This window comes from Salvia splendens, chromosome 19, assembly GCF_004379255.2.
Source record: "Salvia splendens isolate huo1 chromosome 19, SspV2, whole genome shotgun sequence".
NCBI lineage: Eukaryota > Viridiplantae > Streptophyta > Magnoliopsida > Lamiales > Lamiaceae > Salvia > Salvia splendens.
The window spans coordinates 26,745,002-26,772,638 of NC_056050.1; the positions used below are offsets into that span (position 1 = coordinate 26,745,002).

Sequence of the window (27,637 nt, forward strand, 5' to 3'; positions counted from 1 at the left end):
ATTTTAAAATAAAAATCAATCTCATCATTATAAACTAAAACCTTCAATTCCTCACAATTCGTCACTCTTCAATCGAACTCATAGATAAAATAACTCGTTTGTCATCTTTAAAGCCACCAGCCTCACCTAAAACTACAATAAAATAAGGAACAAAAACAATTTGCAATACACAAAATCAAGAATCAATATGTATTAAAACGATCATCCGTAGAGCAAAGCATAAGATGAGACTCATGAAAGTACACAATCAAACAATTAACACCACATGCATTCGATGAAAGGACACAAAATATTTTTGTTTGGAATTCTAATCAAACGTTTAAACCAAATTTAAATGAAATAGTAAAACCTCACACTCACTCCACTTAATCACACGTTTAATGACCTTTAAATTATATATATTTAATTTAATACTGTATAATTTTTTAAATTAAATGACAATCTTGTAAATTTCTCCAAAACTCCCCTTTTATATATTGTATAGATTGACAAAGTATCATGCAGAAAATTAAAAAGAGGGAGAAACAAATAGTGAAAAGTTTTCATAAAAAAAATATGATTAATCTTGGTGGACAAACTTAAATGAAAAAAACTAGTACTCCTACTTTCTTCCTTTCATAATAAAAGTTATTTTTGACATTTTTTTTGTTCCATAATAAGAGTTATTTTTCATTTTTACTACAAATAAAAGTAAGTTTTACAATATACTTTGTAGGGGTATATAAAAGTGAGACAAATATTATATATTAACCTTTTCCATTATTTTTCCTCCCGTTTCTTTAAACTCGTGCCGAGTCAACTATGAGCTTCTATTCCGGGAGGAAAAGTAAATATCCATATGGTTAAAGCCCAGTGGGCCTACTTCCGCCTTCATCTCATTATCTTCTCGGCCCACTCTCCCTGTTTTTCTCTCTCTCTCTCTCTCTCTCACACACAGTCACACACAACATTTCTACCTCCGTCACCAACTATTCCCATTGTCGCTCTATCCATTTTTCTCATCAATCCCAGTCAAAGCTCGGTTCAACTCCTCATTTTCCTTTTTTCCAATCCGTTGATTGTTTTGTCTGCGTAGATTCGTCGCTTATGCCTTTGGATTAGATGTTTCAGTTGGCAGTTTATCGCGCGGGATTAATCTCTTTCAATGTTATTGCCGATACTTCAGTTTATGCTAATTCGAGAATTTTCGTGTAGCTGGATGGTCAGTTTATGAAAATCTAAGCTGTGGTTAGTTTTTGGCTTTAATGCTTGATGTGTGCGAGTTATTGTGTTAATCATGTTGACTCGTTTGAGGATTTGGATTTGGGAATTTAGTTGAATTTTGATGTGTGGTTTGTTTGACCTAAGCTACATTGGATTTGGCTTTGTTAATTTAGTTGGTGTTGATGGATTAGGAAGCTGAAATATTAGGGTAGAATTTGTATGGTGGTTTAGAAGTTTGTTTATTTGGGGAAAATGGATGTTTGGGTGGTTGCTGCAGCTGCTGGTGCTGGTTATGTAGTTCAGCATCTTAAGAATCTCGGTAGGGGTAAGAATAAATGGGTAGATTCGTCGTCTGAGAGTCGTAATGGTGTTAGACCTCAGTCCTCCCGTAGTAGACACAAGCTCGGGGACAAGACGGGTCCATTCAACAGTGTGTTGTCGAGGAAAAGTAATGGGGAGGAAATGTCCAACAGAGAAAGAGACAAGGGTTGTGAAGCTGTTTCCGACCTTGAAATCACTTCTACTAGTGGATTTGAAGATGATAACATGATAATGGGAAGCTCTTTAGCTCAGAATCCGGACGTTGAAGACACTCAAGGGGATTTGGAAAGTAGATTACCTTTAGACAGTAGTGGAGGTTTTACTAGTGATATGTCACCTCGTCGTTTATCAAGTGAGATAGTGTTTTCCTCTAGTTCTAGTAGGAGAAGGAGAAGTGGCCTGAAGAGTCGGAGATTTGATAGTCAATCCATAAAGGCACAGACTTCTCTCCAGAGTTGTCTTATGGCCCAGTTGTACGAGGCATGCGATGAAAGTGAAGAATATGCGCGCAATTCATTGGGGAAACCACGTTTGAGGCCATTTCTTGTCACTGATGGAAGTAGGATAATTAGCACAGCACCGTGTGAATCCCTCACTGAACCAATTGGAACAGCAGGAGGGGAACGGTGGGTAAGGAAGGATGGGTACTCACAAGTAAATTCGACTGTATGTGGCATTCCAGCACTGCCTAATATCGAACCTGCAGAGTTTGGGAAGAGAGCTAAAACTAGAGAGAAACAGAAGCATGGGTTTGAAGGAATTCACTCTAGCAAAGCTTCCCATGGTGATCACCACGCCAATGCACAAGGTGGTTTTTTATCGAACCGTTATCTCAGTTTCTGTTAGTGATAGAGAATAGGCATGTGGTTTATCTTTTAGGAGAGAATAGATTCAAACTTGCTTTATTTAACATGGTTAAGATTTAGTTATCCTTATTGCCTATGCTAATTCACCAATGGATTTCTCACTTTGTCAAATTGTTTTGTTATTGCATACTGCTTGTGGAATTTATAATAATAGAGCATTTTTATGCGATCTACTTTGAAGGATCAAAGCCAGTTCAGAACATTTTGTTTCATCACTATGGTTATGAGAACTGCTGCATTCTCCATTATGTAGGAACTTTTAAAGGAACTTCTGTCATGGTGGAATGAAATCTTGTTTTATTTTAGTATATGAATTTGCAGAATATAGCTTAATAGGGACCCTGTTCTAATTGTGACATTTTTTACCAGAAGTATTTGATTTAGTAAATAATCCACCATTCATGTTGCTATTTTAATGTTTGAAAATGTTATTCCTAATATCCTTTTCTTTATCAGGAACATCCAACAGGGCTCTTCTTTTCTATTTCGGCCTAACGTTGGGTGTAGTATCTTCTTTCATGGCAAACAAACAAGAAGTCGAACGGATGAAAAGCTTGTTGAAGCAGAATGAGAATCTGGTCCAAGATCTACAGGAGGAACTTGAGATGAAAGATTCCTTAACTGTAAAGGAGCTTGCTACAGATAATTACGAATCAAATGATGTACATAATGATTATTGCACCGATGATACAGTGCTTCCTTCATCTCTGAAAGAGAAATTTGATGAAGAATCTTGCCATGAGAAGCCCGAGGAGCAATCATTATATGCAATCGAAGCAGAGCTTGAAGTGGAGCTGCAGAGATTGGAATCAAGCATGAACTCATCCAGTTTGGAAGGGAAACTTTGCAATCTATCAGGGGTAAGCGCGTACATTTGTTCCTGCTGATTGCTGTCTTTGATCGAATAGTATGTCAGATAATATTGGTTCTAGCATCTTTGAATTTTAGATATTCTTGTGTAATATTTGTTGGATGCAGTCGATTGCTAACATGGGGTTTAAGATTATTTCTTCGGAGTGGTTTTTGACAGTTGTGTATTGGGGCTTAATATATTGCACTTTGCAGTTTGATCCAGACTTTGTATCAGATTTTCACGAGGGAAAGTTGAGGTCTCGCTCGTTTGCTGCCGAGTTTCATGGTGAGAGTGATGAAAGCCGAAGCTCCACCCCACGCTCTTGCCCGTATCCAGTGTCCCCTAGAGAGCTGAGTTTGCGTCTGCATCAAGTCATCCAATCAAGACTAGAAGAACGGATAAAGGAGCTTGAGACGGCGCTTCAGAACAGTCAGCAGAAGTCGAAGTACATGGGATCCAAGCATGTCCATCCCTGGGGGGAGCTATCAGGCTCTGGAACACGAAACTCTTCTACACGCGGCAGCCCAATTGCTAGAAACGGACACGAGCCCATGGATGAACCTGTCGTCATCAGTTTATCAGGGGAAGCACTGGCTGCCTACAACGAGGCCTATGACGTGTTCACAAAGGTCTCTGAATCAGACGAAGAAGATTTCCAAGCTGGGTTCGAGAATGGATGTCATGCCGAGCATGATTTGAATGAGGTTCAGGAAACAGTGCTTGATCAGCGAACGGAGGAAGATCTTTATTCCCCGCAGAACAATGCCTTGGGCTGCAGAAGGGACGAAGGCGAAGATTGTGACGAGGACGACGAGATAGAGAGACTGTTGATAAAGCAAATAGTAGAGAAAGCCAAACAAGGCTCTCCTGCAGTTTTGAAAGCTCAAAGAGAATTTTTGTTGTTGGATATTGAAAATGAACATTGACATAGAAGAGAAATAGAGAGGCTAATTTGCATAAAGTTTAATTGCTGAGTTTTCAAAGTTGTTTTCTTGCTTGATTTTTAAAATGATCATTTGAAGAAAAAATAAATAAAATCCAATCGATTTTTAATTTTAATTTTTGTATTTTAATTGCTTCCTAAATTAAAATTTAAATTAAATTACAAAATAAAATTGGTGAGTTAAGTGTAGCTTAAACGAGGCTCGTTAACATTGCAGGGAAATAATAATATTACTGTTAATAGTGTTTATTTTGATTCGAATATAACAAACCATCTTTACAATACAATCAATGTGATAATAGTATTTATTTTAATTCGAATATAAACATATCTAGTCAGTATAATCAAATCTTATTGACTTCAGTAATTCAATTAAAAGAAATTGCACTTAAACTGCTGATCATATCTTTTGATGAAACACAACCCATAACCACCACCATAGCCGCCACCACCACCTCCATTGTAGCCGCCGCCTCCATAACCACCTTGTTAAGAGCCTCCTGCTCCTAACGTCGATAACTCCGATCGACAAACGTCCAGCGCCCTTAGTACAGGGTCGGCGGAATCCCGAAGGGGCTGTGCGCGAGTTCTACTCGTCGGGCAGCGCAGCTTCTGGGTTTTCTTGATAGTGAAGCAACGAAAATAGGCCAAGCAATATTCTTATTATTGAACGAGATGATTTTCAATAATACAAATCTAAGCCTATTTATAATACTAGGATATATGATAGGATATGGTGAATCCCTAATATTTCTAAACTACCCTAATATATATAAACTAAATAATATAATAGAAGAGGCTCGTATCAACTCTCCCCCGGTTAAAATCCACCTTGTCCTCAAGGTGGAAACTACGAAGCAACAAAGTGTCGAACGCAAAAGCTTTGACGAGGTATCTCTGCCTGGATCAAAAACCCACCGAACAGTTGGATGTGTTACTTCACCTTTTCCATCAAAAATCATCAAGGTAGGATCCAAACAGTCGTCAAAATTGAGCGCTAATACGTGGAGCTTGTCGACACATCCATGAATTCCCAAACAAGTCGTGTAATTTCGCGGCGGGATCATCCGTGCGTCGATGGCAAGCAACGTAGGTCGATGAATCCTTATTGCAACATCACTATCACGCAAATCTCCAATTTCACCCAAACCATTCTCAATAACCTCTTGGGATGTCACTCGAGCAACGACAACCTTCTTTACTTCCCCCATGGAATCACCCTCTTCTTCGTCATCTAACGGTGATTCGTCCTCACCCATGATATAGGGGCTGCACGGCGAAGAGATCACGATGGGTGGAGGAGGTTCATCTAACAATCCACCCTCTTTTCCAGCGTCGTCGTCGGGGCTGCAAGACGGGGCTGGTTGGGGAAGATTCGAAGATAGGACAGCAGTTGTAGAGGGCGGTGGCGCTACTGAATGGCAGTGGCTCGTCATGCTCGAGCGTTGTGGTGATTGGAAATCCGACCTGCGATTGGTGTACTCGATGGTGCGTTGTCGTGGTGGAGCCGATGAGATGTTGGGGGGTAAACCCAACGGCACAAAAGGGACCATGGTATTTCTCGATGGATGATACGTCATCTTTCGGAGTGGTGCCGAAACATTGGGCTGATCAAGATCGGGCTCGGGCTGCAGTGATCGGTATGTAGGCTGCTTGGCGCGGCCATTATGAAGATGTTGGTGTCGTCTCGGATACTCCTCAAAACCCTGTCGCTGACGGTGGTCTATGCGATCGTCCCACCCCCCTTGATCCCAATTGTTAGCAATGGTTCGCGGATGGGGTTGGTCGTGAAAGCGCCCCCGATACCTCGCGTTAGGATGTCGTGGAGGAGTTGGTCCCTCTGCGAGCGGGAGCGGCGATGGGTCTCGCCATGGTTGTCTTGTACTTCGATGTTCTCCCCGGTCGGAAACTGGTTCAGGTCGTGGCGGAGCATATGATCTTCCGATACGACGATCCGTGGCATCCCACTTGTTCTCCCACTTATCAAAAACAGCCAGGATATGATCCAGCTTGGCATGAATCTCTTGGTCGTGTGCGGTCTCTGCTGTTCTAGGAATCGTCGAGAAGCTGTACCTGTACGGCTGGTCGAGCGGCTGCTGTGGGTGGCCGAATTGCGAAGGCTCTCCTCCCTCGGCCTTCCAGGCTGCTGGAACCCGTTTGGGGGGCGGTTGAAAGCTGTTAAACCCGCGTGGCAACGCCTTGCGATAGTGAAACTCTAAATCGGGCCGCGGCTGTGTATGCTTGTGAACGAAATGGTGATGGTGATTGTGTGTCATGATGACAGATCGAGGCGTTGCTGTGCGCGGAATGTTTTCCGTCGGGCAGCGGTGTCGCTTCGGTTCGAGATGGTGGGAGGGTCAGCTCTCAATGAAAGCACCAGTTGTTAAGAGCCTCCTGCTCCTAACGTCGATAACTCCGATCGACAAACGTCCAGCGCCCTTAGTACAGGGTCGGCGGAATCCCGAAGGGGCTGTGCGCGAGTTCTACTCGTCGGGCAGCGCAGCTTCTGGGTTTTCTTGATAGTGAAGCAACGAAAATAGGCCAAGCAATATTCTTATTATTGAACGAGATGATTTTCAATAATACAAATCTAAGCCTATTTATAATACTAGGATATATGATAGGATATGGTGAATCCCTAATATTTCTAAACTACCCTAATATATCTAAACTAAATAATATAATAGAAGAGGCTCGTATCACACCTCCTCCTCCACCATAGCCACCACCTCCAAAGCCCCCACCACCGAGTCCTCCGCGTGGCCTATCATTTGCATAGTTGACCTTCACTTGACGGCCATGGAGTTCCTAGAGGTAATCGAGAAGAAATTATGAAGATGCCAATGTAAGTAGTCAGATTGAGAAACTAGAACAACCTAACTGTTAGAGAACATAGCATTGTTAACAAAACTGCTGATCCAGAGCCTGAATGGCAGCTGAGGCCTCCTCAGCAGTAGCATATGTAACAAACCCAAATCCTCTCGATCTCTGCGTTTCACAATCAAGACTCACCCGTGCTGCATAAAGACACAATTATCTTCAATCATTTTACCAATACAGAAAGATGAACATGTCAACTAAAACACATAATTTAAGTCTCCTTACCAAAGACAATTCAATAAGCACAACCTGACGTTTTTCCTGAAGAACAACAATTAAGAATGCCTATTTCAAGAGTCATGCTATGAGCTTACCGCAAACATATACTATTGCTTTGAGCATGCAAGCAAAATGCATCAAATGAGTAAGAAAGATGCGATTACAATTGCAAGAACCTATACAAATCAAGAAAGTTCCATCGAGGCAGAAACGCAGTGTACGGTACAGGTTTAAAAATTGTCTAAAGCCTCTCTAAGACTGTTATCATCCGTCTGAGGTGGGCTAGGCTAGATTGATTTTAACTGTTTCTATACAAGTTTATAAAAGTGATTTTTTTTGTAGATTAGTTTTAAGTCTAATTGGACAAGTTGAAATGATCAAATCTCGACTTGAACAAGAATTTATTTTCTTGAAGACAATAGGAGTAACTAGAGCCGATTACTTGGTTGGGGTTTCGATGAATTGTTCGCGGTTTGATATTCTTGTGGATATGGTCGTGGGTTGTTTCTAAGTTTATGAACAAGCCTAACTGGAACCTCTAAGTGTCACCAAGTCAACCCATACTCGCTTCATTTCTCTTATGGGCTAGGCTAAGTTGGCTATACCTAGTCGACAATGCTATTTTTAATTGCGAATGCACCAATAATTGCTGTGTTCCATCCTAAAACTAATTGGTGATAGGAGGAGAGACCCATGTGATTTATATACTAGTTTCAGTTTTCTTTTAATACCGATGTGGGACAGTTATATGTTATTTTTCTAGTTTCAATTGCCAACAGTTATATGTTATTTTTCTAGTTTCAATTGCCAACACCCTCCCTCAAACCCTTCAAGGTGAAGGGTTGGACTTTTTTCCTGATCGATTGGACAACTGGCCCAATTTTTTTTCGATCGGTTGGACCACTGGCCCAAATTTTAAGCCCAAATATACTGTTGGGTCAGTCATTTTTTCAATTTTAGCCTAGATATACTGCTGGGTCAGTTAAATTTGACCAACCCGCTTTGATACCATGATAAAAATCCATGGGTTCCATCATAAAACCAATTGGTGATAGGAGGAGAGGCATATGAGATTTATATACTAGTTTCAATTTTCGAGGTGGAACAGTTATATATTATTTTTCTAGTTTTAATTGCCAACCGGGCGGGTGGGGTGAAGGCAACATCGATGGAGGTAGGAAGATGAGAGAAGAATATGTGTAATATGTACACGAGTGCATTTGTGTTATATCCAATCCATTCCCATCAAATTTGTTTTTTTCCTAAGAAGAAGCGGGCAAAGCCGGATCATAAATTAACGGACATAAGAAACACACAACTATAATCTCGTTCGATTAATAATTTTGCTTTTAAAGACTACATTAATCCTAAAATAAATGATATGTATTGTTAATGTGACGTTTCAAGCTAAAGTCACATTTAATTTTTTATAAAATGTCTTTTTAATCATATTTTATTGGATCTCGATATACTAGTATTATTTTATTTTATTTTACTTTACTTTATTATCTTTTCAATTAGTTTATTAAAGTAGTATTTTATTAATTCTTTACAAAATGAAATGCATATATCTTTATAAGTGGGCCGGCCCATATTAAGCAACATTTTATATCACTCTAAACCCTAATGTATACATACTTCGTTTGCAAACCGAATTTCTGCAGAGATCTACCTAGCAGTAAATCATGGTAGATGTCTTCTCCATTGTCTCGCGATATCTAGTTTTCTACAATGGCGTTTGTGTTGTTTGTTACTAAGGAATTAGTTGTTTCATCGCCTATTCATTTTAGCAATTTTCCGGAATTTCATCTTCGCTGGAATTTTTTTGGTAATAGTACTTTGTTGGATTATCGGAATTAGGATATGAACAGAAAAAACAGTTTGTATGCCAGTTTCGCCGAACTTGATGCCTCCGATTTATGTCGATTTTGTATTGGGATGGAAAATTTATTTAATACTACTATGTTCATTTTCGGTAGTTTGTGAAAGATATACTTGTTGAGCTGCTCTGTGAATAATTATTTTCATAGTTTAGATTTATTATCTGTTTGTTTTTGGTAACGATTCTGTTAATACATTCAGTGCAATTGTTCATTAGGCTTTTACATTGCTACCAATGCAAATTTATAGTATTGATTTTGTAAGGGGATTTTGTGACTAGTGCTGATTTGCTTGGGATGTCATGATATTAGTTGTGATTTCGGAACATTGACTTTCATTGTGAAGAACATGTCCTTGACCGAAATTAGGCATTCAATGCAGAAGATAAACTGGTGTGTTTTGCACAAGGGTTTAATAGCCATGCCTGAACAATATGCAATGTTTTGGATGTTTAGTTTAGTGTATTAGGTCTAGGTGGGGAATTGATCCCTTGTCCGTCACTGTTCTTGTATCGGCTTGTCATAATGCAACTTTGTTGTCTTGCTCTGAATATTCAGGGAAAGATTGATTCAATCTTTGCTTCTTAGTGTCAAAATTTTTAAATGGTTTCTAACTTTCTGTGTAGCTGGAGCTTGAGTTTTGCAATTCAGGATTTCTATTCGGCTTTTGTTTGAATATCGGTTATTAATCAATTATGATTTCAAATGTGCAGGTGAACGTTCCAAAAACAAAGAAGACTTACTGCAAGTCAAAGGAGTGCAAGAAGCACACCTTGCATAAGGTCACCCAGTATAAGAAGGGAAAGGACAGCTTAGCCGCTCAAGGGAAGAGGCGTTATGATCGCAAGCAGTCAGGCTATGGTGGCCAGACCAAGCCCGTCTTCCACAAGAAGGTGAAATGTTCATTCTTTGGTGTTATGTTTTATCAAACTATTATGCTCGGTAGCGACTAAGATAATGAAGTAAATATCATTGGCCCTCAATAGTATGATTGTGAACCGGGCATGTTAATAACAACGATTCTTGTCTAGGCCAAAACAACCAAGAAGATTGTGTTGAGGCTGCAGTGCCAGGGCTGCAAGCATGTCTCCCAACACCCGATCAAGGTATGTGCCCTTTTACACACATCTGCTCTGATGCATCTCTCTCCTCCTCGTGCTAATGGGGCCTCGTTTGCCATCTTTTCTTTGCAGAGATGCAAGCATTTCGAAATCGGTGGGGACAAAAAGGGCAAGGGAACTTCCCTCTTCTAATTTGGTAAATGGAATCGTTGGATTTGCTTTGTTATGTGGGATTATTATAGTGACATTTTTGTGTTTTTGCTTATAATGTTTGGTGAAATATGAGAAACATCATGTAACTGACATTGGATTAGTTTCTGAATTTATTCTATAAGTATTCAGCATCATTTTTCTTCAACATTTTGTTTGTTTGCTTAATTTTTTTTGTATGGGCATTTTGATTAAGTGCATTGGGTGAGGTTTTAGTATTATTTGTTAGAGCTTGATTTCACAAGTTTAACAAATTTTCAATCTTGTAAAGTAGTTGAAAAAGGTTAAAATTATCTTTCATCTCAATATTATGCAATTAGATGGGGTATTTAAACATAACAAAACATAATTAAAGCCTGTCTACATTTGTTTTACGACACAACTAATATGATTATAACTTTTGAAATTCTTGTTTTTATCATTTATGTATATCTATAATCTTATAATGATGAAGCGTAGGTTAGATGAAAAATGTTTTTTCCACAATTATTAGGCTGAGAGTTCGCGTTTATTTCCAGTTTGTCTTAGTGCTGTAACTCAGAAAAATGTGTATTTTATAATCTTTTTGAATCAAATTAGGTATCTTTTTGAAATTTATTATATGAGTTGACATGTATCATTCATTCTTCATAAGTTCTAATTTTACAACCCTAATTATCAATTTGGAGTATTCCCAATTGCAAAAAAAATATTTTATGTCTAATTTAACTGAAAAAACACCCTCAATGGCTAAACCGAGCTGGCCTTGCTTAAGCTAAAAACGGCCTAGTCTGGTGGAAAGCCTTGACCGATCAAATTTGGCCTGTCGAGCCTGGGTGAAATAGTCCGGTTCGGCCCGAAACAACGTTTAATTTTGTTAAATCAGGCTGAACGGGATTTCTAGGGCATGGAGAAAAGTGCAAAAGACAGATGATGAGCCCGGGTGGGAGACGGCTCCATGTCTTACAGTCCGTACGAATCCGTACTGAAATCGGGATCGTACTGGGTGTTGAAGTCGAAGGGCTGATATTTATCAGGGTCTGTACCCGGCTACCGTGCACCACCACCGAATATCGGACTATTAGGGCTTGGGTAATCACCTAGATTCATTTTATAGTGTAAAGAGAGAATGAAAGAGTGAATGGAGAGTGAAAGGAATGAATGCAGAGTGTATATATATATATATATATATATATATATATATATATATATATATATATATATATATATATATATATAGAGTCTCATTATTCACAAATCCACTCTTAAAGACCAAACTAGAGACCAAATTAGGGCCCTTAGATTTAGGGTTTAATGGATGAGATTAGACCATGCTATATTAATTTTGCTCCTTCATTAGGTAGACAATTTACTTCAATGCAGGGGTATTTCGGTCAAAACATATATGAGCTCATCTCCTACCCCATCTCATCTTCTCTTATTTCCTCCGTCTAAATCTCTCCTCCATCCATCTCTCTCTCTAAACAAAATTGAAATCCCCAGAACTCATCTTCCTCAACGCATTTGGCCCTCCTTCGCGGTACCGCTGCCGTCGCCGGCGTGAGCGGCATGTGCCGCCGTCACTCTCACGGCTGTCACGCCCCTTCAGCGCCGTCATGTGAATTTGTATAATCTTTCGCCAATCTCCTGATCATCCTCCCACTTTATCAATGGCTCCATCTCTTCATCTTCGCCGCCGCCTGACGACGGATCTGGATAGCCGGAATCCGATCAATGTAAGGATACTCATACGATCCACAATATCCCATCCCCTTGCACCAATCATGAAATCTCGAGAGCTCCTCCGCCTGCACGGCCGCCTTCCACGCAGCTCCGGTAGGGCATTCAGATCAAATTCTCCAAAACCTTATCCATCTCCGCCGCGTACCAGCTGATACTATCGCAGATCACGTGCTTCATCGCCGACCGCACCAGGAAGCTTCTCGAAGCCGCACCAACCGCCCAGCAGCCTATGGCATGATCGATTAGACTCTGAACCTGAGGCATAACTTCAATCGTGCTCGTCAATTTATCTGCATTGTCTCCATTGGTAGAAATGAATGCGTGTGTGTCTAGTGCTTCGTCGAGTAGCCTAGCGTAGGATTTAACAAAGGTGGTGTAATCGTCGGAGGCGGAGGAGGTGCTGTCACTGAAAGTGCAAGGGTAGAGGGATGTGTTGCCGTCACTCTCACGGCTCTCATGGCATTTGAAACGAAGTATTTGTAGAAGAATTTGGAGTCCTACTGGATGAAGTAAAAACCCAGTATAATGAAGTATTAACTTTTTGGAATGAAGTAATAAACCTACTGGAAGAAATTGTACTATTATTTATAGTGAATAAAGTAAAAAACCTTGTTCAATGAATTTGAAAGAAACATGTGTTGAATCATGTGAAAACCTTTGGAATGAACTAAAATCCTATTTGAATTAAGTAATGACACATTTGAATAAAGTAATAAACCTACTGATATAAAGTAAAAACATGTTCATTTCCAATTTATTGCGTAATGGATGGAATGAAGTAATACACTTACTTGAATGAAGTACAAACGTACTAGAATGAAGTAAAAATATATTCATTTTCAATTTATTATGTATTGGATTGAAGTAATAAACCTATTGGAATGAAGTAAACACCTACTAAAATGAAGTAATACCTACTGGAAATAAGTTCTGCACTGGTATTTTTTAATTTATTAGTACAATATGTTATACGTCAATATTAATAGTCATTTGATTCTTTTCATTTCTAATATTATTAATTCATTATATATTACTTCATTTAGCCAAGTTATTACTTAATTCAGATAGTTCCATCACTTCATCTATTAGTTTGTAATTTATTACTTTATTTATTTGTTTTTTGACAATATAATGATACATTTATTTGTTTGTAATTTGTTACTTTATTCCAGTAGTTTTGATACTTCATTTCTATGGTTAATTACTTCATTACATGTGGTTATAACTTCATCAAGTACGTTATTTAGTTCATTACAAATATAATTTTTCGCAAACTATGCATACAACACGGTTCAATTCATATTACTTCATTACTTGATGTTATTACTCCATCAAGTGCGTTATTTAGTTCATTAAAATTATAATTCTTTGCAAACTACGCAAACAACACAGTTCAGTTCATATTACTTCATTACTTAAGGTTATAACTTCATCAAGAGTGTTATTTGGTTCATTACATTATTAATTCTTCGCAAACTATATATACAACACAGTTCTCCATCCGTTCTTCCCCACTCTGAAAAATTCCTTCAATCTACCGCGATGATTTCCACCAGAAATCCTTCAAAATCAAACCAGATGATGATAAATTGTTCTCGAAGCTTCTCTAGCCCGAATCAAGCAATATATGCATTTCTTTTTCGAGCAATTCTCTCTAGTAGTATTTTATTTTCCACTGGATAACAACTAAACAATACGAAACAAGAAAGAATAAGAAACACATACAAAGATTAACACAACAAATCATGAATTTATTATTAGCACAGTGGCAAACAAACGATCTCGATCCATCAGAGCCGCAAGCTCCACCGGAATCTAAGCACCTCTGGCAGTTCTGGTTATCCGCTGACCACTGGATCGAGAATCCACCTCGAATAGATGTTCGCAATAGTTCGGCCGATGAATCGGGTGATAGATTTGATCCCAAGCTCGTGGCTGCAGATTGAGTTACCCAAACAGTAACTGCAGAGCCGGTGCATGTGAAACTACTTATCAGTTCATGTGTTGTGAAGAAGCAAGCTGCTCTGCCACTGCAGTCAAACAGATTGGGCGTTTAGGCTTGTGACGGAAGAACAGTGCAGCCACCGTAATTGCATAATATTGATCTACCAAAATTACCCTTTTGTTAATAAAAAAATCAGATATTTTGTAATTATTAATAACCATTAGATGTGATTAATGGGTGGATGAGATTTGGTCTCTAGTTCGGTCTTTAAGAAGGGTTCGACATTGATCACAACTATATATATATATATATATATATATATATATAAATTTCGAAGAATAAAAAAAAAGGAAAACGCGTTGCATCGTCCGCGTCGCCCGCAGTGGGGCGGACGATACCGCGGAGGATGCCTGGTCGAAGGCCTATCGTCCGCGGACGAGGCATAGGGCGCGGACGATGGATGTGCCATCGTCCGCATGGCTACAGTGGCGGACGATAGTTCGCTCGATGCATTGGGCGGGTCCGCTACACTGTGGATGCCCTTATAGGTTAAATCACATGCATAAAAATGTGAAGAAATAGTACTAAATTACTACTAAACGATGCAGGTGATATATATATATAGTGTGCTGTTAGGTTGAGATTATTTAGCTAAATTGAGAAATGAGATGCAATCTCAACCACTAATCCACAAGATTAATGAAATGTCAACAGCTATCACATTATGTCAATACGGGGGTATAAGTGTCATTTCATTAATAATATGGCAAAAAAAAATAAAATTGTATTTGAAATAATTTTCTAAAACTCTCTCTAAAAGTCTCGCTGAAAAATCTGTTGATCTTCATACAATTCACACAATTGTGCAAAATCGAAGACCTTCAAAATCTATGAAGTATACAGAAGCTAAAGAATTTGAGCAATACCGTTTTTACCCCAAATTGAAGCTGAAGAATTTGAGCAATTGAAACATGAATATAGGAAGTAAACAGAAGCGGAGAAGACAATTGCGATGGCGAGAAGGTAGGGGATGAAGACGAGTGTGTTGGCGATTAGATAGGAGGAGAGGCGGTAGACGCCGCTGGAGGCTTCTCGAAGGAGGATTGGGCGCTCGTCGATGAAGATCGAGAGGGTTTCGGTGGTGGAGGAGAGAAGGAAGGTGAGCGTGAGCGTGAACGCGAAGAGACCTAATCGCTTCTCGATCCCCAATTTGTCTAATCCGATGTTGATGTATGCCGAGCACGATTCCGACTCCTACGGCTTGCAATGTGTTGGTGACGAGCAATTGCTTCGTTCTGTAAATGATTTTCCAGAATCGGAAGGATAGGAGTGTGAATTCGTGGATTCTCGAGCTTCCAGATCTGATTTTGTGTTCAATTTGAGGAGGAGGGATGGATTCAATTGACATATGCTATATACTGCCCAAAGAACAGTAGTTATTTTGATGTTGGTACATCTGCTGTTCAAATTTACCATGCTTTCTCTAGGTTAAGCTAGTTATTATCCATCCTTTTGTCCTATGAATATTGTTAGAGAAGTTTAAATGCAGTGTATACCATGCTTCCTTTGGTTTGCTTTCTTGAGTTTGGTCCTTGTTTTCATGTTCCATTGAAAGTGCAGTTTATTGAATCTAAATATTTCTATTTTCTTTAAAACTATGTTTCTTTTCTTAAAAATATTTGTATGGCAGAGCATGTTGATATATATTTGAGATAAAGGATACTAACATAATAAAGAAATCCTCATGTAAATTTTGGATGTTCTGTTTCTTGATCATAACTTTCCTTTTGTGATGTATCCCCTGCCACCCTCCACCATGTCATATCATTTTCCTGCTCCTGCTCCGGCTGTTCCGGTGGTTGGAGGTTGGTGAGGATTTCCATGGCGAATTCGAGGAGATCGAGCTGAGGGGGACGGTGAAGCCGTTGGAGATGAGGAAGGCTTCGAGGGAGAAGATGTCGCCGTGGTGGATCTCGAAGCAGCAACAGCAGCCGCCGCAGGCGTGACGCCGGAGCTCTTCTCCGTGCTGCAGTAGGTGAAGAGAGCACCGGTGTCGTTCCGGAGCCACTAGCAGTGCAAGGAGACGGCGGAGGTGGTGGAGCTCGATCGGATTCTCCAGGTGTTTGATGAATTGATTCAGAAGGTGTGTGTGTTTGTGCGTGTCAAAGTTTAGAGTGATTTGTCTGGCTAATCTAATTATTAAGATTCGATTTTTTTTCCAGAAAAAAATGTTCTTTTTTCTTGTTTATAGTGATGGTTGAATGTGTTATGTTTTTCTAGCAAATGTTTCCTTTCTTTTAAATGAGGGATTTTTTTTTGGTGGATTGTTTTTCTTATTCTTGAGCTGAAATTGTTCTTAATGGAGTTGTTGTCTTAGTTAATTCTGCTGATTTTTTTATTGGTCTTGATATTTTACCATAGGTAATCTCTCTCTCTGTTTGCCTCTTGAGCTAAGATTTCCATAGCTTCTTGGTTCTTGTAAGAAACGTATTGATCTATTTAAGAGAAAGAGTGAGAATGTTCTTGTAAGAAACGTATTGATCTATTTAAGAGAAAGAGTGAGAGAGAGAGAGAGTGAAAAACATCTTGATCTTATGTCAACTACGATGTCAACAACAAACGTTATTTATGTCAACTACGATGTCAACATCAAACGTTATTTATGTCAACCACAATGTCAACATCAAACGTTATTTATGTCAACTATTATGTCAACAACAACATTTTACAAATAATTAATGTCAACAACAAATATTTCCATATCAACGACCTATATTATTTATGTCAACAACAAGGTTTTACATATAATTCATGTCAACAACAATGTTTTACATATAATTTATGTCAACAACATTTTTCATAAAATTTATGTCAACGACCTATATAATTCATGTCAACAACAAACGTTATTATGTCACCGAGCTATATAATTCATGTCAACGACCTATATAATTAATGTCAACATGTCAACAGCAACATTTTACGTATAAATTATGTCAAATAAGAACATTTTACATATAATTGACATTGTATATATATAGTTGACATTGTTTTCGTACTCAACAACAAACATTTTCATGTCAACAACTTATATAATTTATGTCAAAAATAATATTTTAGGCAATATCACAACCACCTTATCTACACAACTCACAAATTCCAGCAACACAATCGAATTAAAAACTGCATCCATATATTTCACAAATTAATCGTGATGGTTGGACGTCAAATAAATCGCCTTCTCAAATTCATCTACATATTTCACAATTTCATCTACAAGTTCAAAGCGGGACCCACAAACCAGAAGTGAATCCATCCCCCAATGTCACGCCCGCATTTCCTAAGGATAGGAAGTACGGTGGACCGCGACTAGGGGAGAAATTAAAGAAGCGGGGAAGAAAGGGGAGAATATGAATATTTGACCCAAAAACATTTAATAAGGGGGAGTTCACTTCAAACATTGTACTAAGAAGACATTACTAAAGTTAATGTAAACAGAGTTAAATAAAAACAATGTATCGGATTACAAAGCAGCGGAAAAGACCAAAAGACAGATGATGCCGGGTATGACGACACGACACCATCCAAAAGACCAAGTAAAACACTCATTTGGCTTTCACTGCTCAACATCCGTCATCCCCATCGCCGCTCAACCTGCACATTAAGAAAACAACATGCAGGGCTGAGTACTTATTGCACTCAGTGGACACACGCCAAAATCATAGTTTGTCATGCCACATCAGTGTAACCTTGGGGTTTTAAGTGTAAGAAAAATAACCCAAGTACACAAAATATATTTCATAAATTCGACTGCGCAGTCATTTTCAGATATTGCCACCCTTATTCCCACCATCATACACTATCTGATCCAACGGTGACAAGGGGCGTGGCCACACCCCAGGTCACTAGACCGGCCAACTTGCTCTCAGATGGCTCCCGATCTCGTGTACACTAGCCTGAGGGTTCGCAGCCCAACAGACCCGAATTCGATTAAACATATGTGGTAAACCACTTCAGATAGGTTTCAAATCAAAACAATTGGCAAGACAAACAGTTCACCTCCATAAACATTTCCGGAACAAAGTCCGTATTTAAAGATAACCCACATAAAAGTAGGGTAGAAAAGCCCACCTCGATTGCTTAGCTTTTAAAACAGTTCCCTTCAACCACACTTTCCTCGTAAAAGATCACCCTTTTGAAAGATAAATAAATCATGATTAGAGTCAGGGTAGACGATGTTTAACGACAATGCATGATTCCTACTTGGATGACTTCAACATCTAGCACGTTACACGTATACACACTTAACAACATGTTATAACAAACACACAAAAAAACACGTCCGAAACACACCACGCACGCACCCGACACGCATACCACGTACCCAAGACGCGCACACGACACAAACACAACACTCAAACTCCCGGAACACCCACACTGCACAAACGGCTCACCTGGCTCGGAACAGGTTCGGGAAAAAGGCTCGGCGTCTCGGCCTGGCTCGGTACCTCGGCCGGCTGTCTCGGCCGCCTGTGTCTCGGCACCTCGGCCGACCATCTCGGCCGCCTGCTCGGCACCTCGGCCGACCGTCTCGGCCGTCCGGCTCGGCACCTCGGCCGACCATCTCGGCCGTCCGGCTCGGCACCTCGGCCGACCGTCTCGGCCGCCTGTTCGGCACCTCGGTCGACCATCTCGGCCGTCCTGGCTCGGCACCTCGGCCGACCATCTCGGCCGCCTGCTCGGCACCTCGGCCGACCATCTCGGCCGTCTGCTCGGCACCTCGGCCGACCATCTCGGCCGTCCGGCTCGGCACCTCGGCCGACCGTCTCGGCCGCCTGTTCGGCACCTCGGCCGACCATCTCGGCCGTCCGGCTCGGCACCTCGGCCGACCATCTCGGCCGTCCGGCTCGGCACCTCGGCCGACCATCTCGGCCGCCTGCTCGGCACCTCGGCCGACCATCTCGGCCGCCTGCTCGGCACCTCGGCCGACCATCTCGGCCGTCCGGCTCGGCACCTCGGCCGACCGTCTCGGCCGCCTGTTCGGCACCTAGTTTACACCCCTTTTCCTCTGACCCCCGATTCTCAAAACCTATACGACAAACACACCACGCATTCTACATCCCAAAACACACCCAAACACCTGGGATCATCCCTTCCAGACTCTCCACAAAACTGCCCTAGGCTGAACCCTAAAACTCTCGGCCAACACACACGAAACCCTCGAACCAAACACTGATTTTCCCGAGCCATCTCTTGGCCAAACACACCCACATACTTCACAAAACACAACACTCCGAAACACACCCAAAGCACATGAAAACATCTCCCAAAAACATACAATTCGTGAATCTGCGCAGTCTACTTGCAAAAATCATAATAAAATCATACGACATCCAATGAAGCTGAAATTTACACACCACACCGAAGACGCATCCAAGTTTATACGGTTAAAATTTCGTACCAAAAGGAGATCGTTTGCTCAGTCAAAATGGGGTCGGAACCCACTGTCAGTTACTATCAAAACATGCTTGACAACAACACATAATCACAAAACCTATTCAGCATCTAAACCTTCCCAAAAACGTCCTACATGCATGTTTTTTCGAATTTAACAAGGGTTAGGGTTTGGGTTACCTTTCCCGGATAGTTCAAACGTAATTCGAGCGGTTTACTTCTTCCTCCGACTCCGATTCACAACGAGCGAGCGTAACACCTTGAAGAATTCAAGATGATGATGAGGGGGAATGAATGGGGAAAGGTAAACCGAGAGGGAGGAGGGCGAAAGAGCTTACCGGTGAGAGCACACTTCGAGAGAGATGAGCGCTTGAGAGAGAGACCGAGAAGAGAAAAAGTATGGAAAAGAGGGGGGGGGGGGTATCGGTTATGAGGGAGTGGGGGAGGTTGAGAGATTTGTGGGGAGAGAGGGAGGGTTTTCGAAAAAGAGAGAGGGAGAGGGAGAGAAAAAACCGAGAGAGAGGGGGGGGTTTAATTTATTAATTAAGATATTAATTTGCTTTTCAAATAACCATAAAACTAAATATTCACACCCATAAATAACATAAAACAAATAAAACATACCACACCATATCTTAAACAAGATATTCACAAAAGCAAACACCCCTTAAATAAAAAAAAACGGACATTACACCCAATCACGATGAAGATGGAAGCGTAGGCGAATTTGTTGAGCCAAAACAGCAGCCCTTTCTTGCCGACATACAACCCCACCGCCTTCTTACTCAAGCTCATCGATTCCCCATCCTTCGGCGCTTGCTTTTTCGCTGCCGTTCTGCCTCTGCCGCCGTTGCCTTCCTCCTCCACCTTTTAATCTGATTTCTACGGTCTCCGCCTAGACCTAAGTAAATGTTTTCTTAGATTTAAGAAGATTTCAGCTTATTAGCTTCACACACAAAGAACTAATCCACAGGAAACTGCCACTCTATTCTAAAGATGGCTGCATATCACAAAACAGGCTGCTTGAAGGAGAAAGCTATAATTAAGTGATTAACTATCAAAATTCAAAGCTATGCAACAAGAAATCAACCATCCCTACAGTATTACTCTCCTTCAATCTTTAAAATCCATTTCCAGCAATGAAAGCCTTTCAATTTACACAAACAATACACATTTCCGTCAATCGCCAAACCACTATTCAAATGCAAAGCCAAACAAAAGAATAAAACTACTAATAGCTGAGAAAGGTAAAGCGAAATTGCAATCAAATCAGTGAAATTTCTCCGAAACGCACCGGTGAGTAAACCTTGCAGAAGCCAGCGGCTTCACGAAATTCACTCCATCACTAATCTCAGCAGCACTCAACATCGATTTCGCCACCGCAACGCACTCGTTCTCCTTATTACACACGGAATCGTCGGTGCCGCTGACATTATCCGGCGCCGAATATTCACTCACGCCTCCGATTCCGCCTGAATCGAGCTTATCAGACTCCGATCCTCTCTCCACGCCTTCAAATTTTACTCCGCACCCAGACTCGTCGGAAATTCGGTTTCACCAATCTCGATAGGCAGCTGCTGCACATTCTACGGCGTTCAGATTCTACCCAGGGTTTCAATTTTCATCTTCTTCTCGATTTTCTGTATTTTCTGATCTCCAATTCTCACTCTGATGGAGGAATACAATCATGAGATGAGAGGGAGCTCGAATTGGAGGTGCAATTTTGTGTACGAAAGCGTATGGAAGGAACGCCTTAGAGATGGAGAGAGAGATCGAGAAGTAGAGAGCAAGAGATGAGAGTTGCTGAATTTTAATTACCTTAAAATTACCATTATACCCTTTCATAATAAATTAATTTAAAAATATTTTTTGTGTGGCAAAATCTAGACCACTCATTTAATAAAAATGAGTGGCTGAGATTGCATCTCATTTCTCAATTAGCTTAAAAAATCTCAATTGATCATGGACCTATATATATATATATATATATAGTTGTGATCATATGATAACCCCTAAATATCGTAATAACCCTATAACTAAATCTGGACCACACATATTTCTAATCTTGCGGCTGAGATTCAAAGTTAGATTTACTTCATAAAAAAAAGGCGGAGGGTTAAAACTGTCATTTCGCTCATTTAATTTCTGAATTTTGCCAAATATCACGTAAATTGATAAAATGATATATGTTAGATTTATTGCATAGAATGATAGTTTTGCAGGATAGAATGATACTCTGAGTTGATAAAATGATACTCTGAATGATAAAATGATACTCTGAATTTCGCCAAATATCACGTAAAATGATAAAATGATAGGTTTATTGCATAGAATGATAGTTTTGCCGGATAGAATGATACTCTGAGTTGATAAAATGATACTTTTGACTGACTGATAAAATGATAAAATGATAAAATGATAGGTTTTTTGCATAGAATGATAGTTTTGCCGGATAGAATGATACTCTGAGTTGATAAAATGATACTTTTGACTGACTGATAAAATGATAAAATGATAAAATGATAGGTTTTTTGCATAGAATGATAGTTTTTCCGGATAGAATGATACTCTGAGTTGATAAAATGATACTCTGAATGATAAAATGATACTCTGAATTTCGCCAAATATCACGTAAAATGATAAAATGATAAAATGATAGGTTTATTGCATAGAATGATACTCTGAGTTGATAAAATGATACTTTTGACTGATAAAATGATAAAATGATACTCACATAAGATAGAATGATACTTTAGTTGATAAAATGATACCTTTGGCGGATAGAATGATAGTTTTGCCGGATAGAATGATACTCTGAGTTGATAAAATGATACGTTGGCTTATATATGTTAGGTTTACAGCATACAATGATAGTTTTGTAGGATAGAATGATAGTTTTGCCGGATAGAATGATACTTTGGCCTATATATGTTAGGTTTACATCATACAATGATAGTTTTACCGGATAGAATGATACTCTGAGTTGATAAAATGATACTTTTGACTGATAAAATGATACTCACAGCATATAGAATGATAGTTTTGCCGGATAGAATGATACTTTGGCCTATATATGTTAGGTTTACAGCATAGAATGATGGTTTTACCGGATAGAATGATACTCTGAGTTGATAAAATGATACTTTTGACTGATAAAATGATAAAATGATACTCGCATCATATAGAATGTTTCTGAGTTGATAAAATGATACTTTTGACGTATAGAATGATAGAATGATACTCTAAGTTGATAAAATGATACTTTTGCCTTATAATGATAGTTTCGTTATTTTTTAGGTCGAAGTATCATTTTATCGGCTGCGAAATTAAATGAGCGAAATGACAGTTTTACCCCTCCGCCTTTTTTTTATGAAGTAAATCTAAGTTTGAATCTCAACCGCGTGATTTTAAAAATGTGCGGTCCAGATTTAGTTATAGGGTTATTACGATATTTAGGGGTTATCAATATAACGCACTCCTATATATATATCAGAGAAAAACTTGAAGCACCTGATCAGCTCCAGGATCAGAAGCAGGCTTCGCTGAGCCAGCATTGTTGTTTCCGCCTTTTGAGGTCACAGCAGGGGAGGCAACAGCAACAGCAACAGGTTTCTCATACTGGGTAACGTTGGTCACGGTGTTCCAGAAGTAAAGATTTCCAGTATTACCATCAACCAGTCCTTTCCATGGTTTGGAATTCAAGGGTCTTCTGGTACACCAGCCATCTCAAAGCTTCACTCGACGTACTCTGCAACTAATCCAATAACCACATAAAATTAGTGTGTATCCGACAAATATAGCATCTTTTAAAGTAACTTCAACATATAATAAATTAGTGTGTATCCGACAAATATAGCATCTTTTAAAGTAACTTTAGCATACAATAAATTAGTGTGTATCCGACAAATATAGCATCTTTTGTTGATTTAAAGAACCCTCCACACGCGTTCTTGGTCCAATACAAGATTGGTTGTGCTCTAAATATTACCTTATTATCATTCACATAGTGAGAGAGTTGTTAATCATGGCTGCTTATGGAGCTCTGGTTTCTCTTATGCATATCATCGATACCCTCGAGAAACATCCTTCTCCTCCCATTTCTATCGACGAAAAACAAGTTCAATCCCTCACTCAAAACATTACCTTCTTGCAGGAGTTTCTTGATTGCTATATTTCCCCTTTTGCTGATAGCCACGAAGCGGATCCATTAGAGCGTCGCATTGCTGATGCAGTTTACGCAGCTGAGGATGTTATCGAATCCCGTATTGTGGATCAAATTCACAGTGGATCCACAATCGTTGAAGATCATGACTTCTATCACAATCTACAGAAAGTGATAGAAGAAATGGATCTGATCAACAAAGAGGTGAAGAGCATTGCTGTTGAAGCTCAGACCAAGCAGAAGCCCGTTGCTGCCTTCTCGGCGTCTTCTCCCACTGTGAAAGAGAACGTGATCGTGGGCTCTGACGAGGTGTTTCTTGAAGTTTTGGATAAGCTCACCAGTGATCAACTCAACCGCCAGATCATCCCCATCACGGGGATGGGTGGCATTGGTAAGACCACTCTTGCCATGAAACTATTCGAGAATGCACTTGTTAAGGATCGTTTTGATATTCGTGCTTGGACTACAATCTCTCAAACTTATAATGTTAGAGAAACACTTAGAGAAGTTCTTTTTCGAGCTAGTGGAGGAGATTCAAGTAGTGATCTGAGTGAGAATGAGTTGGGAGAAAAATTACACAAGTTTCTGTTCGGTAGGAGATATCTCGTAATAATAGATGATATGTGGAGCATAGAGGCGTGGGAGAAGATAAAAAATTTCTTTCCTGATAACCAAAATGGGAGTCGAATAATCGTAACAACTAGGCTGTCTGACTTGAGTTCTAAGTTGAACGAGACTTGTATAATTGGCATGAAATTTCTAGATGAGGCTAGTAGTTGGGATTTATTTTGTAAGACCGTGTTCGGGAAAGTAAGTTGTCCAATTGAGTTGGAGAAGATTGGAAAGAATATTGTAGCAAATTGTAAAGGACTTCCTTTATCAACTGCTACAATAGGAGGTCTATTGGCAAAATCTGAGCGCACAAAAGAATGTTGGGAGCGTATAGAGCAAAATTTAAATTCAATTGTTATTAACAGTAACGATGGATTTTGCTTGAAAATAGTGAGGATGAGCTATATCTATCTGCCGAACTATTTAAAGCCATGCTTTTTGTATATGGGTGTTTTTAAGGAAGATTACCGTATCCGTGTGTCAATGCTTGAGAAGTTATGGGTTTCTGAAGGATTTTTAAAACCAAGGAATGGAAAATGTTTGGAAACACTTGCGCAAGAGTATTTTAAGGAATTGGTTGATAGAAATCTCGTTTTAGTTGATGAATTGGGGTCTACTGGAAACGTTAAGTATTGTAAAATTCATGATTTGTTGAGAGATATGTGTTTAAAAGAAGCTGAAAAGGAAAGATTTTACCATGTTACAAGAGATGATCCTCCAGCCAGTATTAGCGAACGTCGAGTCGTTCTTAAAACTGCAGGGTTGTTAGGATCTTTGTCACATACTCGCTCCATAATATGTGAGTACGACGAAACATCAAGTGAGGATAAGACAGCAAGTGAGGATGATAAAGTTCTTCTGACTCGCAATCTTAGATTGTTGAGGACATTCAGGGCATATGTTTCTGCTTTTAACAATAATGATTATTTCCTAGAGAATGTGTTTGAATTGGTGAACTCACGGTACCTTGCTATCCGTGTTCATGATGAGTCCAGATTCTCTAGTTCAATTGGTCTCCTTTGGAATCTACAGACATTGATTATTCGTTCATCCCCTCCGAACAATCTTCATGTACCAAACGAAATTTGGAAACTGCATCAACTTCGGCATCTTGAATTTAGGATACGCGAATTGATTCTCCCAGATCCTTCTGGTAGTGAGGCTGTTGTCATGGAGAATCTGCAGACACTCAGAGGAGTGACGAATTTGTTATTGAATGAGGAGATGGTTAAAAGAATTCCTAATGTGAAGAAATTGCGTCTAACTCGCACTTCGAATCAAATGGAGGGAGAAAATTATCTTCATTGCTTGAGTAAATTGGAAAACTTTTACTTCTCCATCTTTCGAGATTGTGATGACTTTTTGCTGAGGATTAAGTTCCCCAACTCTATCAAGAAGTTGTTTGTTAGCGCCATTTATGCCACGGAGTTGGAACACATATTGCCTAAATTCGGTTCATTACCTCTTCTTGAGAAGCTCGTATTAAAAAATGGTGTCTTCAAAACAGGCAAGTGGGAAACAATTGAAGGCCAGTTCCAGAAGCTCAAGTTTCTACAGTTGTTTGGATGTAGAGGTCTAGTAAATTGGATTGTGTCAGACAGCTCCCACTTTCCACTTCTCCAGAAGCTTACTCTCGAATATTTATCCGAACTCGAGGAAATCCCATCTGAAGTTGGAGAAATAGCAACGCTGAAATCGATTTCGTTGGATAAGTGTAGTGAAGCAGCTGTGGCGTCAGCGAAAAAGATAGTAGAAGAACATGAGGATCTATTTGGAGAGCAATTAGACCTTCTTGTCATGCGGAGATAGCTTAGAATGCAATTTGGTAAACATTGTACTGCAAAAGAGGTAATAAACATGCATTGTATTTGTTTCAATCTTTTTTGCATTTGATAAACATTGCACTACAAAAGAGCATTTACATTGCACCTCATATTTCTGTCAGTCTTGTTTGGTTCCTCTCATTGTGGAGCTGAGTGAGGCCAGACCCGAGGGACAGAGAAGAGGGAGAATGGCCAGAGATTGGTGGCGGCGTGGAGGGAGTCGATGGCGGGGGAGGGAGATTCTTCCATGGCTATACATAGTAGCAAATAAATGGAAATATACACTGTGAGGGCATATTATGTAATGCACATGAATTAAGCATTAGAGCCTCTATAACGGGGCGCTCTATGCTCCGCCACATCATCATTCTATTCTCCTACCCTTTCACCTGCAGTGGGACGCCCTAAAGTCCGCCCTATAGTTTTAACTACTATTTTGTTAATTAATTTATTATGTTTTCAAATATGTCATGCAAAATTATAAAAAAAGCACCACGATGAAAGACAAATCCTACGTTACTAATTAAAAAACATTACAAGAGTTAGAAATAAAAAACAAGTTCACTATAGATAATAGGCAAATCCTACATTACTAATTCATTCTCAGCTTGCGGCGCAGATCATCGATCATCCACTTGAGGTATTCGGCTTTGCCCGGGTCCTCGCACTGTATGAGGGCGTGGTGCGTGTCCAACAACGTCCTCCGGTTGGCGGCCGCCACCAACTCCGCGTAGGCATGTCCCACAACCGAAGTCGGGGTCGGGGCCGGGGCCTGTGAGGATGTCGCCTTCGCCTTGCCATTGTTCTTGGCAGCCTTGCTGCCGATGGGACGCCGGGAGGACATCGGTGTGCCGGAACTCTCATCCTCGTACATCGGCTGGTTGAGGTCCATCGGAGTTGCACCGCTGTTGCTGCTCGTATAATCATCGGTGGCGGTGTTCTTCGTCCACTTCGCCGTAGCCGATAGGGGCAAAATCCCTCCTTGGAACTTCTGCTTGTCCTTCAAGAAGAGTTAGGAGCTGTAATGCTTGAAATCGTCGTACAATGAAATGTACGACTCAAGCGCTCTATCGCGCACATCAGTCAAACTCTCGCCGCTGCCCTGCTCCCTCAAGCACTTCTCGTACTCCGACGAGAACAAATTGACCTGCTTCTTCACCTGATCCCAGTGCTTGCGGAGCTGCTCCTTATGGCGCTTGTAGATGGCCGACGGCTTGGCCTCATTGTAGCGATCAGCGATGCGCTCACAGTACACTATTTGCTTTTGGTTGTTGGCAAACACCGGGTCCTCTGAAATATCGATCCAACCCCTCGTCAAGATGATGGTTTCGTTCGGGTTGTAGTTCGTCCTCCTTGGGGCGAACTCTTCATTCTTCTCCGGAAGAGGCAACTTTTGGGCCCTTTGTCTGTTTCGCTTCTTCTTGGTAGCGGAGCCGAGGCGGCAGCGGCGGCGGGCCAGAGGCACGGCGGGTGGGGCGGGGGC

At 40.3% G+C, this 27,637-nt stretch overlaps 3 protein-coding genes across 5 annotated transcripts; all 3 read left to right on the top strand.

Annotated features, from left to right (window-relative positions):
• Positions 1-908: 908 nt before the first annotated feature.
• Positions 909-4,302, top strand: LOC121778528. 2 transcript variants are annotated; one of them, XM_042175898.1, is made up of 3 exons: positions 909-2,335; positions 2,847-3,250; positions 3,456-4,302. In XM_042175898.1, the coding sequence occupies exons 1-3, from the start codon at positions 1,456-1,458 to the stop codon at positions 4,167-4,169; spliced, it is 1,998 nt and encodes a 665-aa protein (XP_042031832.1). In that variant the 5' UTR covers positions 909-1,455; the 3' UTR covers positions 4,170-4,302. The 2 variants fall into 2 exon arrangements, with proteins under 2 accessions (XP_042031832.1, XP_042031833.1); XM_042175899.1 differs by having other exon boundaries at positions 909-2,332.
• Positions 4,303-8,873: 4,571 nt separating this feature from the next.
• LOC121778380 (60S ribosomal protein L44) lies at positions 8,874-10,584 on the top strand. The gene is made up of 4 exons (XM_042175726.1): positions 8,874-8,973; positions 9,879-10,058; positions 10,197-10,271; positions 10,359-10,584. Exons 1-4 carry the CDS (start codon positions 8,971-8,973, stop codon positions 10,416-10,418), a joined length of 318 nt encoding a protein of 105 aa, XP_042031660.1. The 5' UTR covers positions 8,874-8,970; the 3' UTR covers positions 10,419-10,584.
• A 12,949-nt stretch (positions 10,585-23,533) lies between these two features.
• On the top strand, positions 23,534-27,603 carry LOC121779480 (putative late blight resistance protein homolog R1A-3). Of its 2 annotated transcripts, XR_006045824.1 has the most exons (3): positions 23,534-26,179; positions 26,277-26,440; positions 26,762-27,603. XR_006045824.1 is itself a non-coding variant. In XM_042176809.1 (2 exons), exon 1 carries the CDS (start codon positions 23,582-23,584, stop codon positions 26,138-26,140), a length of 2,559 nt encoding a protein of 852 aa, XP_042032743.1. In that variant the 5' UTR covers positions 23,534-23,581; the 3' UTR covers positions 26,141-26,179; positions 26,277-26,524. The 2 variants fall into 2 exon arrangements, 1 of the variants encoding a protein (XP_042032743.1); XM_042176809.1 differs by lacking the exon at positions 26,762-27,603 and having other exon boundaries at positions 26,277-26,524.
• The last annotated feature ends 34 nt before the right edge of the window (positions 27,604-27,637 follow it).